The following is a 16,247-nucleotide window of genomic DNA, read 5'->3' as shown; positions in this document are numbered from 1 at the left end:
GTCTGTTGTGCACGTCGATAGGAATAAGGGGCGGTAATTTCTGGTTGGTCTAGCCGGAACAGAGAATTGAAGACGCCCTAACAGAAAAGAAGAATCTATATCGCCAACAACCAACTTATGTAGAAAGACAACACCGAGAATTGTCCTACGGTTGGTTAACGACGGAAGATTAAGAAGAAGCAGCTTGCTGGAATAGGATGGCAACCGAAGATTAGGGTCCCAATTTAAAACGCGTAAGGCAAAAAGCAGAAATTGCTTCTGAACAGATTCAATACGATCCTGGCTATTGTTATACTGCGGAGACCAGATGCAAGAGCAGTATTCAAGGATAGGGCGAACAAGAGAGATGTACAGAAGTTTCGTTATAAAAGGATCGTTAAACTCTTTAGACCATCGTTTAATGAATACAAGTACACCTTTTGCCTCATTAACGATGGTATCTATGTGAAGATTGAAACAGAGTTTAGAATCAAAAAGAAAGCCTAGATCCTTAACTGTTAGTATACGTTGCAATGGGGTATTGGCGATTGTATAACTGACCAGATAAGGTGTAGTACGATTAAATGTCATAAACTTACACTTTGAACAATTCAGATGCAATTGATTGGCCGAGCACCAAAGTTGCATAGCGTTCAAATCGTCTTGAAGACCAGAATGATGTAGGGGATTGGTGTATGATAGAATAAGTTTCACGTCGTCCGCATACATGAGTACACGGGCATGGAATATAACAGAGGGAAGATCATTTATAAAAAGAGTAAAGATGACTACCTTGAGGAACACCAGAAGTAACGTGAACCGGTTTAGAGGTAGTCAGCCTCAGCCCTTCTTGGCAATTGCAGCGATCTTGTCGCAATCACGCCCAGTGAGACCTGCACATTTAGCATGCATTATATTCTCACACAGCCAGCAATTAACAAATTGCGGCAATGCAGAATCATCAGCCTGCTTGAACGTTCAAGGTTTCTTACAGCACGACATAATTACTACCAGCGTTAAAAGAATAAGCAAAAGTTGCGAGAGCGCAGAGCAAAACGAAACACGGTGCACAAGAATAGAGCAAGTAAACGCTCAAAAAATAACTATTCGTACACAAACAAATTGTTTGGAGCGAAAAGCAACAGCAAAAATTTGCGAGAGCGCGATGCACAAGAATAAATTTGCAGCAGCGAACACACGCACATACAAGTGTTTGCACAGGGGAGCACCAAAGCAAAAGAATCAAAACAGGCAATGACAACAATACGGAACTGACGCCGTGTTTAATAAATGCAATAATTAACAGACTTACGCTGCACAACAGATAACACTTTGCACAAGTTATAAAAGCTTTTTAAGTAAAGCACAAAAAATGCAAAATTTGGAAATAAAAAGCAGGATTTAAGCGCAAAAATATATAAAAATCTTGGAGCACAAGTAAAACACGTCAATCACTCTCAACTGGGAACTCAATCTATAGAAGCCCTCCTCAATTCGTTTCTTACATCCTTGATAGCTTACCGCTCGATCGTGTTAACAGTACTTCTAATGAAGTTAGTGATCTAGGTGTCATCCTTCATCATGAATTTAAATTCGACTCTCTTCGTGGTCAATAAGGCCAGATTTGTTATGGGTTTCATCAAGCGATGGTCGAAAGAGTTTGAAGATCCGTTCACGACAAAAACCCTTTATATATTTTTATTACGACCTATACTTGAGTATGCCTAATGTATCTGGTCACGACAATACGCTATCCATCAAGCGAGGGTGCCGTCACTTTGGCGGCGACTATCAGAGTAAGTAGACGTGTGCCGGAGTTGCAGAAGGAAAACATAACCCCAAAACGGGTAGCGGAGCGCTAGGGCTCCAGACAGTGCTCCAAGGTTTTCTCGTAGGGAAACAGAGTAGGCTAGTGCTTAACAATTATAAAGAAGCTTATGTGAATAAAGTAATACTCATCAAGATGTCTGCTAATCCTTGTCATCTTTTATTAACACTAACCTCGGGTACTCAACATAACCTTCCATTCCTAACTTAAACCGTAGTATCGATAGACGAGGCTTCATTACGTCGCTTACAATAACCCCTTTCTTAACGAGGATTCGTTACGTCGCTCATGGTAACCATCCCAACAGTAGTTTGTGTGTGGGCTGGGACGGACTCTGGCAGGGACCGCTGTGCTATCCATCGAACACTGAAGGTCAGCGCAGGCCTTTCCGCTAGAAGGATCGAAGGCAGAGTAGCGATATTTGTGACACTTCCCCTCTCCCTAAACCCTCCATCCCAACAACTAACAAATGTCTTGTAGGCTTGCTGAACCCGGCGAGACCGAGATTTGTACCCCGGCCAGTAGCTTCTTTACAAGTGGCGCGCGAGCAGGGTCATAGACGGCGTGGCCTGTTTGCGGATTAAAGCCCCACAAATATTCCCAAATAAGTGTTCTACAAAAAAAAAATTGCCAATAGGGTATTTTTGAGTCGGGCATACCTTAGAATGTATGTAGCAGAGGATAAGAGAAAGGGAATAAATCATATATGGGTAAAATTCAAGTCTAGGGTATTAGTTAGACGAGCATACCCTAGCAAGTGCATCGAATCAACGCTTGCACCCGTGTGCTCAAACGTGCGCCGCAGTCGACGTCGGCGTCGAAAGGCCGTTAAGGCGTCGCGACAGCGGCTGTACAGTGGTACGAATTTAGTTCACGCGCGGTGAAAACTGAATTCATCAGTACAGTTGAAGAGAACAATGCCAACGGGTGTGTTTAATAAAAAAAAGTGAACAATAAAAACAGCCAAGTGCAAAATAACAAAAGATTAAATGAACCAGGATTAAAGTGAATTAATTTTTGTTGTTTGTTTTATCTCAGTCTGCCAAAACGTTAGAGCCGCCATCCTGGGGAGCTTCACCCGACGTTGGCGGACGGCCGCGTCAGAAATCGGAACCAGACCTGAAGAGCTCGCAACTGTACGAGCGTCTGCAGATTCCGACCCTAGCTTAGCCGTCACGGGTGTAGGGGAGGCTCATGAGGTTAGAAGAAACGGAGCCGGCCAAATGACAGCGATTGGCACAGAGCTAGGGCGAACCCCTTACGAAACGAATAGCGGCCCTTATATTCCCCGGCCATATTCTCAGTCGGAGGCTAGGCCACTTTCAAACGTTCCGGAAGTGGGGTATGAGGTATAATGGCCGATCCGGCCCCCTTAGATTCCTTGAGGACCTCGAGGAGCGGGCTATCACATATGGGATGAGCGAGGTATTCTGCGACAGGGCCGCTCGTTGGTTCTTGAGTAGTGGACTAAGGGATGTGCCCCGGTCAGTGTTTAGGATCGATTTCTTGGACTTATTTCTGCCACCGCGCTATTTTGAAAGGGTTGAGGACGAAATTCGGTCTCGCCGGCAGCGCGTGGAGTAGAAATTCATGGAATACCTAGTAGAGCTGTGGGCTCTAATGCATCACGTCAGACATAAGCCGGTGCAGGAGTTGCACCGGATATACGAGAATGCCGCCCCCGAATACAGGCTCTACGAGCGACGCAAGATTTCTCCCCCTTGTTCCAGTTGACGCAGTTGGCTATGGAGCCATCTTTAGCTTGGGTCGGGTTGATTTCTATGCTTTGGAGTTGGGCTTCTCGGAAGAAGGTGCTTATTAAGAATAGCATTAAATATGCTGTCAGTTTAAGTTGGGCTTTCTTGGCCATTCGATCTGGAATTATCGTATTTGCTTATATTAATTTTATTTTTCTTTATAAATTTAGATTTGTCGTGTGTAATTTTTCTACCTCTGTAAGTTTCCTCGAAATGCTTATCGTCTAATTGACTGAGGTTTCCCGTTTTCTTGAATGGGATTGTAGTTTTGGATCTTACTAGAGGTGGCTCCTTAAATCTAGTGTCTATTTCAAAGTCTTGGCGCTTTTCGTTTAAATTTGTTATTTTATTAAGTTTGTTTTCCTGAGGGGGTTCCTGCATAAATAAAGATGTCAGCTGGTGTTCTACCAGTTGTATTGTGTTTTGTCTTATGGTTGTACGTATAACGTATCGTTTCAAATTATGTTAATTTGTTTTCTGGATCGGACTCACTATTTATTATTCTTAGCTTTTCGATAACTGTTTTGTGGAATCTCTGAATGTCAGAAATTCCATTTTTACTAGTCGAGCCGATCTCTGCTGTTTATCTCTATTAATGCTGTTTATTTTGAGTAAATGTCTATGCAAGATAGAAACTGTCTGTTGTAAATGATATAAACATCCATGAAGTATTTCTTTTAGGGGGTTGGACGTTTCTGGAGTCGTTTGAATGGAGAGTTTAGTATTTCTGTGTTTCCTTTTTGCATATTTCGCATTCATTTATGATATTTTGTTTCAACTTTTGGTGATCAGGGTAGTAATATTTTTCTTTAAAAAAGGCTGTATGCAATAAGTACCTGGATGCAATAAGTCTTTATGATTTTTAAGGATGATTTCCTTGAAGTGTGCATAGGTTTGGATATCTATAACTTGTTTGATGGATTTCATTACTTTTGTTAGGTTACCTGGATTAATAATTTCAATGAAGGCATTTTGGAAAATTATGAAGTCTGCTTCATTATGGAAGTAAATTACACTTTTCTTAGTGCATAAATATTCTTAGTCATTTCCTGATAAGAGATTTTAATTTTTTGTTTATGGAATAAGCGTATTGTTTCTACTTTGTTACTATTAGTTTTTATGAATTATAATTGCCTGTTATAATAGTTAACGGGTCTTTCTGTGATAGGAATATGATTTTCGTTATCTTCCTGTGCACATTAGATTGTTTCACCTAAGCTTTTTGAAGTTTCGCCCAATAGATTTTCCCCTATTTTGGTTCGCGATTAAGCGTCCGCTAATTAAGTTTCTTTTCCAGGGACATATTTGATGTGGTAATCAAACTCATTTAGCTTGATTTTCCATCTTTGTAGTTTCATATTGGGTTCTTTCATGCTGCTTAGCCAAACTAGGGGTTTGTGATCGCTAAGGATCTCGTATTTTCTTCCGAATAAATAGGACCTGAAGTATTTGGTGGCCCAGACAATAGAATAATTAATTTCATGTTCGTTTAATGTTCTGCTTGCATAGCAGATTGGTTTGTGATCTTGTGATAATACTGCTCCCTTAGCAATATTACTGGCATCTGTGGTTAGTGAGAATTGATTCTCGAAATTGGGATATACTAGTATCGGATCGGACATTATAAGTAATTTTAATTTTTCAAATGCTTCAAGGTATTGCTTATATTTTGTACTAATGACTGCACCTTTTTTTAGTCTTGCTGTCATTGGTTTTGCTGTTTTGGCAAAATTTGTGATGAACTTTCGGTAAAAACCGCAAAGTCCTAAAAAATGTTTTGATTCCCTTTGTTGTTTTAGGTACTGGGAATTTTTGGTTTGCTTCGATATTAGCTGGGTTAGGTTTTATACCTTCTGTTATTATTGTGTGGCCTAGGAATTCAGTTTGTTTTTTCATGAATTCACATTTATCTAATTGTTTTTTTAGATTGGCCCCCTTAATTTTGTGAATACCTTCCTCAGTGGCAATAAGTGTTCCTCCAATGAAGTGGAGTATAAATCTTCAAGGAGATTGCTTATGCAGAGTTGAAACGTTGCAGGTGCATTCTTTAGACCAAACGGCATTCGAGTTATGTCATCAACTGTGAATTCATAAGGGCTTCGATAGTCAATGACTATCCTAAATTTTTGTTTGCCAGATGCATCCCTCTTTTTGGGTATGATCCAAATAGGCAAACAATAAGGGGATTTCGACTAGCGAATTATGCCTTGTTTGATCATGTCTTTGATCTGGTTTTCGACTTCTTGGTCGAATGTTTGGGCGTATTTGTATGGTTTTTTGTAAACCGGGTCTTCATGTTTAGTTTGGATAACATGTTTAACAGTACTTGTGAAAGTCAAATTTTCACCTTCTCGGTACTGGATGTCACTAAATTCATGTAAAACTTTTGTTAATTTGATTTTCTCTTCATCGTTTAGATCATCTAGGCGGAATTCGTAGAGCTCAGAGAGTTCGTTGTTGATGGTGAACACAAATTGTTCGTTATCAGACGGGGGTGGAACGAGATTTTTGCTTCGTTCTCTGGCAATTCGATTTCTGAACTGTTTTGCATGGTGAATGTGTATTCATTTATTCATATGGTTTTATCTTTGTAATCTATTAAGGGGGTTTTGTGCCCTGCCTTGGCTTAAATTCTGGCTAACTCTTGGTTTATCTGTGGACTACGGTCAACTTGGGATTTTGGTTTCTGTAAGGTATTATTATAGTTCTGTTGATTTGATGTCTGACTAAAATTTTAGTTTTTCCCATACTCACGTTGATCATTGTTACCCCGATTTTTATTGGAAGTAGTCAGATTGTTTTGGTTATTCGGATTTTTACTTCTATCGGACCATGTTAAATCATAGACACCTTCGCTTTGTACTACATGTTTTAGCTTTTTTATGTCATGACGGGCTAATGTCATGAACAACCTATCGGGTAACTTCCTCATAATAACGTCTTTAACTTTATAGTTTAACGCGTTTGTGTAAAGCATAGTGTTCATCTGATTCTCTTCTAATATTAACTTATTAGATATGACATAAGATTTATAATCTAATTCTTCTAAAAACTTACGAATACTTCCGGTGAACGGTGTATTGTAGATTCTTCTTAAAAGCTCTTCGCATTGCGTTTGCGTCTTGAATTCTAAGATGAGCGCCGACCTCAATTCGGTTCAAGTGTTGGCGGCGGATAGCTGCGTGACCCTCTGCGCGTCTCCTTCTATTTGCATTTCTATGGCTCCGAACAGGAGCTGTGTTGGCGAATGTCCCTCGTTGGATATAGTTGCATGATGAAATCAATGCGCCTTATGAATGCGCTTAATTCTTCTGTGGCTCCATGGAAGGTTGGAACTTGCCTTATCTGGCCAAGTGCTTGTGAAAGATGTTGTTCGCTTAATTGAAATACTGGCTCTGTTGGTTGTGCCATGGTGTTCACTTTCACTTTTGTTGTTATTGTTTTCTTGGAGTAGTCTTTTTGGTTTGGTATGGCTTTATTTATTATTGCAGGGATCAAAGGATATGCAAGACCAAGGGCACACTCACTGTTATGTAGTGTATAAAATTCACTACCTAGTAATTCTGATTGTCTAAAGGATCAATACTTAATTGAGTACTAGATAATTGCAATGAAACTGCAATGTCAGTTTTTTGATTGACCTGGGATATATGTGATCCGTGAACGGTCAATAGGCACTCGCGGCAAGCTTCGCGTGTGTCCTTTTGCGGACACGATTAAGAATGAATGTGAATTTGCTTTTAAGGCCTGGGAATACAATTGTTATTTAATAGTCTTATATCACTCGCGTATCCTACCGGCTGCGCCATTTACATAAGCCAATTAAATAAGTCTTAATTATCAGTAGGCGCGACTTATTGGAATTTTACAGTTGTGCACGATGCAACTTGACGGGTCGAAGTCGTCAGTAGAACTCAATTATTAAAGTCTTGTCAACGCTTAGAAAACCTCGGCTGAGTTTCTGGAATATTCTAAGAGCCTGAATTTGAGCTGCGTTGACAATTGTTTATGTCTAATGGTTTTCGATTTAATGATCGAAGATAGCCCTTCTTTCTCATTTTTTAATTCAGGCTATAGTATATATGTATGAAAAAGTTATCAAAAGAGAAGCATAGATGCCCCGGCGATATTGTAGTAATGAGTTCCAAAATATCACATAGCTGCCAAAGAAACGATCGCTTTAAAAGTAGGTTCTTGTTTGAAAAATTTATTTACTTATGAAGATATCTTAACAATTCGGCATTTATTAGTTTTACTATACTCCTCATATATATGCAAAATCCTATAACCTTCGGTCTCCTATATAATACAGCTTCCATTGGAATGTTGATCGAAAATTAGTTTGAATTAAAAATTTTGTTTTCAAGATATATTGACAAAACTTGACCAAAGTTTTACATTTATGTAAAATCGTATTCACATCAGACTACTATATCATATAGCTGCCATAGGAACGATGGGTCGAAAATTAAAATATTGCTTAAAATATTGTATGGAAAACTTCTTTGTTTTTCAAGATATATTCACCAAATTTATTGCGATATCTCGGCCAAGCTCGGCATTTATTAGTGTTACAATATATATATCCTCTTATATATATAAACCTATCATTTAGCTTCATTAGGAACGAGCGGTCGAAAATTAAAATATTGCTTAAAATATTGTATGGAAAACTTCTTTGTTTTTCAAGATATATCCACCAAATTTGGCATTTAAGGGTTTCACTATGCTCCCTACGCATATACAAAATTGTATCTACATTGGAAGGTTATATCATCTAAGCAAAATCTTATCAGCATCGGACCATATATCTGCAATAGGAGCGTTCGGTCAAAAATGATTTTCTGGCATGGAAAGCTTTTTGTTTTTTATGATATCTTAACCATCTCGGCATTACCTTTTTTCTCTAAGCTGAACAATTATGTACTGTTCGAAAAGGCTACCCCCTCGGTTGTATCTGCGCGCTTGAAGATAAGCGGCTTTGTGGCCAAGCGTGCTCAGAAAAGGGTCTGATTAAGCAGGTCGTGCCATATCATTCCCAGGTCATATAAACACGTGCCACCAAGGGCACTTGATTGATTTTTTTGGAGAGTACCAATGCTCTGCTATGTGTAGTAGAATTTTGAATAAACTTTCTTTTTTGATATAAGGATTGCTTTTCCTGTGCTTCTTAGATTCGAGCAAAACATTATGAGAAAACGTTCAGTCTGCAAGGGTATTAACTCTTCGACGTGACGATAGCCCTTCTTTCTAATTTTTTAATTCAGGCTATAGTATATATGTATGCAAGTTATCAAAAGAGAAGCATAGATGCCCCGGGGATATTGTAGTAATAAGTTCCAATTTGTTGATGTTGTTTCATACATTGGAGCTTCTGCTCCAATTGTAAACTTTATTAATTGACTCTTCGGGTTTGAATAATTCGTATAATCTTTTCTTAGGTGCTACTTAGCTAAGACCGCGCGAACTGCGCTGCCAGCGACGCCGGCAGCGGAGCGGGTATATTATATACTTATATATGTATGCAGCATTGAGAGCCGCGCTGAGAGAGAGTATGTTATGTGCACTTATGTATTGTAGTGCGCAGCCGGCTAGCATGGGAACGCTGACGCTGCGTTGTTGCCTACACACACATATATGTGTGGTCATATTACATATGTATGCACTTGAAGTTTGCATATGTAAACACTGCAACAAAGTGTTACAGTGTGACAGTTTTATATATTTTAAATACAGTGCTTACTCTATATGTGCGCATATCACATCTCCCTCCTTTTGAAAAATAACGTAATATTATGAAGTTATTTTATATATTATATCATTAAATGTGTATATATTTAGAATCAAAAATTTTTTTTTCGTTTTGCGAATATATTATTTAAAAGGGTTTAAGTTTTTTTTTTTTGTTTGTTTATTTTTGATATTTGAATAAAAGAACATTGAAGAACATAAATGTTTTATCTAAAATTGTTATATTTATATGGTTATAAAGTATAGAATATAAATATAATTTTTTTTGTGTTTGTATGGCCATACTACAAAAATGATTATGTATTACAAATTTTTAACCTATCCTTATGTACTTTTTGTTTTTTATTTTTAGTATATGATATTACTATATTATCTCTATCCTCTATACCAGTTCCAATATAATTAAAATCTAGCTTATGATCTGTTTCGTTTCTTAGTAAGACTCTCCTATTGATATTCCTATGTCATTTACTTTCGAAGCGTATAACTGTTTATTCTTTCTTTTATTTTCTTCGATCATTACTCTTGCTCTTTTATATGCTACTTCTAATCAATATTTTCTTTCTTTAGCATAGTCTTCTATATTGTATATTGAATTAAAATACGATGGCAAATTACTTTGTTTGCTGAAAACTAACTCATATGGACAGTAGTTATGTGCCATAGAGGGAGTCGTGTTGAAACATCTGGTGGTGGTGTGCTGTAGACGTTAAATTGTCTATCTTTAAGTATTTGCGCAGGTCATAATAAAATTTTTATATTCAGTTCCCATGTCCGAAATGAACGTCTTCATTGGACCAAACTTCAGTATAAAAGATTCAAATATTTCTTTTGCAACTGTATTAGCGGATTTGTTTGGTACTGGAATAGCTACAAGATATTTTGTTAAATCCCATATCATTGTAATTGCATATTTGTTTCCATTTTCGGAGTTTGGTAGTGGACCTATAGTGTCCACTATCACTCTTTCGAACGCATTTATCGGCGTTTCTGTAATGGTCAGAGGTGTTTTTGTGTGTGTCGTTGTTTTCGACTTTTGGCATATAGGACATCTACGTATATATTTGGTTATATGATGTGTCATATTTTTCCAGTAGTAGTGTCTTTTTATTTTAGCTAGCGTTCTTGAAATGCCAGTTTGACCTCCTTGTATTGGATCGTCATGATATGTAAACAGTATCGCTTCTTGATCTTTTTCATTTTTTATTGTGGTCACCGGCTTGAGTAGCGCTACTCGTAATGATTTTAATATTTTGTTGCCCATATTTTTGAAAGATTCAATTGAAATTAATTCAAATATCCTTTCACTCGGTGCCAGTTTGAGTTGGCTGATTTCATGTATACCGGCTTCTTTTTCAAGCCTTTGGAAAAACTGACCTAAGTCAAATGTTCCATTGGTGTACAGATCGCTAACATCAATTCTTCCTATAAATTTTCTTCCATGTTTGAAGAAGCATATATTATTTAATATAAGCAAGGCCACTTCTTTTCGTACTTCGTCATTACAAATGACTTCATATACGTTGGGCTTAGAAGCGTTGTCAAGAGTTTGCATAGGCAAATCTACTTGATCTTTTCCTGCGCAGGAGTTTTTCTGTTTACTTTGGTGCCTGGTAGTGACTTACAGGACTTTAACTTGTAAGTCTTTGAGTTCTTTGATGGTTATTCTTGATAACGCATCAGCTACATAGTTATCTTTACCCTTTAGATACTCTACTGTGAAATCGTATTCTAATTCGAGCCGCATACGTGTTAACTTTGAACTAGGATTGACCATTGAAAACAAATCTGTTTATGGTCTGTGATCTGTTCGGACTGTAAAATGTTTGCCATAAATATAGGGTCGAAAATGTGTAATTGCCCAGTGTATTGCTGTTAATTCTTGTTCTGTTGTGCTTTTATTACTTTCTCCCTTAGTAAATGAACGTGATGCATAAGCAATTGGGAGTTGGAGCCCATTATGGTTTTGAGTTAAAACCGCTCCACAAGCTTGCTTACTTGCATCAGTTATTATGCAAAATCTGGGTATTGTAATAATATTGGGTTTATTAGTGCCGATTTGAGATGTTCGAAGGCATGCTGGCAGTCGTCTGTCCATTCGAACTTAACATCTTTTTTACATAATCTTGTTATGTGACGAGAATAGTCGGCAAAATTTTTTATAAAACGTTTGTAATAATTGCAGAATGCAACGAATCTTCGAGCGCTGTCCGCATTGTGTGGGACTGGATAATTTTTAATGACATCGTATTTTTTGTCGTCTGGCAAGATTCCTTTATCGGTGCATTTGTGTCCCATAAATGTGACTTCATGCATTATAAATGAACATTTTTCAGGATGTAACTTCAGGTTGTATTTCCTACATATCTTAAAAACATCAGTTAAGTTTTTAAGCATATGTTTTTCGGAACAACCTATAACTATTAGATCATCCATGTAAAGAAATGCCTGAGAAGGTTCGATCATCAATTCTGGGTAGTGGATATTTATGGGACAACAGTTTTTTATTAATCTGACGATAGTCAATTACTAATCGCCGTTTCTTATCTTCTGAGCCTGGAAGTGCATTCTTTGGACAGACGGACGGACGGACAGACGGACGGACATGGCTAAATCGACTCGGCTGTTGATGCTGATCAAGAATATACATATATACTTTATGGAGTCGGAGATACTTCCATCTGGCTGTTACATACATTTGCACAAATACATTATATCCTTTTTACCCATTTTCAATGGGTTCAGGGTATAAAAATTACCGAGAGATAGTAATGACCTTAATTATGTCGCCCTAACCGTGCTAACTCCCACGTCAGAACGTGTCTGTCTTCCAATATTCTTTTCACACGTCTACTATGTACAATTTTTTGGCCGTCTTAGGCTTGGTGTTAAAATTTGTTGTTCATATTTTAATTATAATAATTGTTGAGGAAATCTAGAAAATATAGTCTCTCTATATTCTTTAGAAGGTTGTAGTAATATAAAAATTGAAATAAAAATTGTTGTAATATAAAAATTGTTTGGTGCACATCTATTTATTAAGGCTTTAGAATAATAATTTAAATAACCCGGGCTATATATACCGATGGCCGATATGCTGAATATTTCTAGTACTTACCTAATTTTGTATACTGGACATTCATATATATTCTTTGTATCTTGTTTGTCCTGTGTAACCGCCTTAATATAAATAACAGGCATTGCAGGAAACAACTCTTTGTTAAGTGCATCTGTTATTGTGCTCAGTTTCATATCCCATCGTGCACCTTCCATAAATAAGCCATTTACATAGGCTCCCTCGCGAGGTGCAGAACTATATAGAAAGGTAAAATATTATCTAAAGATCACACATAATTTAAGAAGCTTACGTGAATTCCTCTTTGAATTTCTTTGTGACGTCGCAATTAAGACACATTCGGTCAAGTGGCCACTCATTTTTACGTGCTGTCTGCTGCATAATTGCAGTTAGTAATGATTGGGGATTGAAGAAGCCAGCAAGCCAAATGGATGATGGCAATCGAAAATCAGAAACCCAACTTTCTAACTCACGAAGACGTTGCATTAGGTCCCCAAACCACGACTGCAGGCCTAACAAGCTTGGATAGGCAAGCTTGGTCCACTGCTCAGGCACTTGATCCATATAGAGGCATAACATAAGATCCTCCATGACAGATGATATTGTGAGTTCTCCCTTTAGACCCAAATCTAATTCGTTAAGTGATCGTCTAAGCTCGGACATAAGAATATTCATCCGCTCGCATTCTTGGAAAGCAACTATAATATATGGATTACGATCCTCCACACGTCCCATGAGCTCTGCAATATTAAAAGGTGTGGGGACTTTATCGAGCAAATCTTCAATAACACCCTTTATAATATCCTCTTGTGAGACAGATTCACCCCCTCCGGCTGAACCACTTGACATTCGCGGCTGTAGTTCAAATACAATTCTGAATAGTCTTTCGGAAACTGTTGTAAGAAATCCAATTTCAGCATTTAAATTTAATCCATATAGGGAAGGACTCTCCAATGGCAAATTTTCATCGATATACTGATGATATCCAGCATATTTAAGAATTCCTGGGGCAGGAAAACCGGGGCAGAACTCTAAATCGCCATCGATGAGCTCTGGCTGCATAAATTCCTCAAGATAGGTGCGGCACAATCGACGATCCCAGTCATCTGTGATGTGGCCACCGTACATGATTTCTCCGAACAAATAACGTAAATCTTCCCAAGGGACACGAGTGTTAGCCTCCAAGTAATTAAATAAAACATATACTGAAATTGTAAGATCACCCACATTAAATGGATAGGATCGATTCCAGCCTTGTGGCCCAAATTTGCGACGTTCAGCCACGACGGCATGGAAGTAACATAGAGAGAAAAGAATAGCTTTAAACTCCGTTTCCTTAGAGCACATCTCAAGTGTCTCATCACTAAAATTGTCGAGGGCCTTGTGTATGTTAGCCATCATACCTGTCGGCGGTTCGTTGGTAATTTTAATAGCAGACTCCAGTATTCCCTGCGGTAAAATGTGCATCAGAGGGTCACCTGCCGGTTCAGCACTTAGAAAAAGTCTGTACTTTGAATTCACGTTAATAAGAGAAGCTTCCATTTTCTTTTCAAGACTAGACAGCCAGCGTGCAACTAGGTGAATATTTTGCAGAATGACCCAATGCCCTTGTTGTGAAGCTGTCTCAATAGCTTTTTCAGCAATAATTTCCTGTCCCTGACCTAACGAAACACTATGAAAGTTTTCATGATCAAAACTATAGCCTAACACCTTGCCAATTTTTTCTACATCTTTAAGTGGGTCAACACCTGGTGATAAAACAAAGAAGATATGAGTTTCTGGGCTTGACTCCTTAAAGGTTTTAGAAAATTCTATAGACCGTGCATCAATATACTTGGATCCTAATTTTTCGTCAATAAAACCTTTCATTGCATAAGACATGCGATCGGGTCGTATGCACCGCATTATGCAGAGCCTCTGAATTGCCGACTTTGCTTTCCATTCACCAGGTAATTTCTCATTCTCGGGGCTCTCCGAATCAATAAATTTCATCCACCTCTTATGCGATCCTTCGATATCTTTTTCTAACCCTTTAAACGCTGGCAAATTATTTAATGCACGAATGCCTCCCCATCCAACATGAGTCAGCCACGGAAAATTTGAGGTTTGATTGGGCATATACGGGAATCGGAGAAGAAAATCTAGTTCAGTAGGATCCACTTCGCCAATATTTACTAATATTTGAAGGCACATTTGAGTAAGAAAAATTAGTTTGTCCTGCTCAAAAAGCCCTCGAGAAGTGTAAATATAGCTGCTGTATGTAATTGATTCCATTAGATTTTCAACGCGTTCCTTGAGTTTTTCAGCTGGCGTAGAATTAAGCATTGCGTTATTAAATACTACTGTAAAAGCTTTTAATGAGAACTGATATATTGGATTTATCTTGAATAAATCATTTAGTATGAAATATATAATAGAGGCTCGCTCGGCGGCATGTCTGTATGCTTCTCGGGCAGAGTCAATTTGAACACCTGTAATTTTGGCCTCGGCTACCTTTACTTCAATTTCGTCGGCTGTTTTCTTCGTTTTTTCGAGGTTCATAACTAAGGTTATATCTTCAAGAACATTATCCCCAGCAGAGGACAATCGCGCTAATAGATCATCTTCCAAAAGCTTTAATGTAATTTTAAAATGATTTTGTTGCTGCGTAAGACGTGTACGCATAGCTTCTAAGTCAGGTCTTTCAACCTTGACTACCTCAGCCAATAACTGATCCTCTAAGCCGTCACGTGTTACTGTAAAATTAATAAGTGTAGTTTGTGCTTGCATTTCAGGCTTATAGTGCGGATTAGCTAATTTTGTATGCAAAATCAAACGAAAGTTGGGATTGAAGTCAATCTCACGGTCGCCGATCTTCAAAATAGTTCCTTTTTTGATCAGCATGCGACCAAGCAATGGATTTAGTACAGCGTCAACGTTCTCCCCAATGTTCTCTATCAAAAGTACGTTTCCATTGCTAACAGCCCGTTCTACAAAGTCAAGATATCCGCGTTGTGTAAGACGCAACACCACAAGACCTGGACCATATTTTGCTTTCACCCATTTTATGCCTTGTCTATATGTAAGATTAATTAGTTTATTAAAATTTTTTTTGGAAAATTCTAACTTACAGCTGAGGATCGATCATTAACGGATAGCGTTGGGATTGAACCAAAATAGCAGCATTCTCCGCAGACATACGATCACTAGGTAACCCTTGGTTATTCCACTCTGCAATTTGGGCATCATCACAGATCATTTCAAAAGGATCGGTACCCTCTGTCGAAGGTATTGGTGGCTGCAATTATAAAAATTATTACTTTTATTATTGTATATATTATAATATAATATATAACAAAATAATGATAATAATAATAACAATAATAAAAATAATAATAATGATAATAATACCAATAATAATATTATTATTGGGATTTCGAGCAACATCACTCTAGAAATAATTAAGAAGTTTTTTTTTCTTTCGTAGCAATTTGTTGGTATATTAATTGTTGGAAGACATGGGCTTTCAACTAAGTACTTGCTGGGCAGTAGGCATAGCTTGTTTGGAACTCCCCTTATCACTCCTGTTGCGGTGCGCAAGATGGCTGCGCAAGCGACTCCATCGTCTCCGTGATTCACGCCAGTGGTCACCTTAGTTGCGGAAGATTTTCGTCCTTCACAAGGACAAGGTCGTTAACGCATGCGCGTGGTTTTGGTGTGCGCCATTTGGAGTGCTGCTGAACCAGTGTTATATATTCTATATTATATTAATCATCTTCATGCCAGCGGGCCCAAAATAATTGGATATATGTTGAACTGCTGTGACATGATTAGCTACAAACATATTGAGCTTGCAGGGCTCGGTCTCTATCCAGGA

General features: G+C 38.0%; 1 protein-coding gene across 1 annotated transcript; it reads right to left on the bottom strand.

Annotated features, from left to right (window-relative positions):
* Nucleotides 1-3,118: 3,118 nt before the first annotated feature.
* On the bottom strand, nt 3,119-15,665 carry LOC135441082 (dynein beta chain, ciliary-like). The gene is made up of 4 exons (XM_064700536.1): nt 15,502-15,665; nt 12,684-15,446; nt 12,434-12,628; nt 3,119-3,209 (listed from the first exon to the last, which is right to left on the bottom strand). The coding sequence occupies exons 1-4, from the start codon at nt 15,627-15,629 to the stop codon at nt 3,119-3,121; spliced, it is 3,177 nt and encodes a 1,058-aa protein (XP_064556606.1). The 5' UTR covers nt 15,630-15,665.
* Between the last annotated feature and the right edge of the window lie 582 nt (nt 15,666-16,247).

The sequence above is a fragment of the Drosophila montana genome, unplaced genomic scaffold (genome assembly GCF_035044405.1).
Source record: "Drosophila montana isolate Dmon_TW-CO22-7 unplaced genomic scaffold, ASM3504440v1 contig_1814_1, whole genome shotgun sequence".
Lineage (NCBI taxonomy): Eukaryota > Metazoa > Arthropoda > Insecta > Diptera > Drosophilidae > Drosophila > Drosophila montana.
Note: the sequence above shows the minus strand (reverse complement) of the source record. Positions and strands in the feature narration are given on the sequence as shown.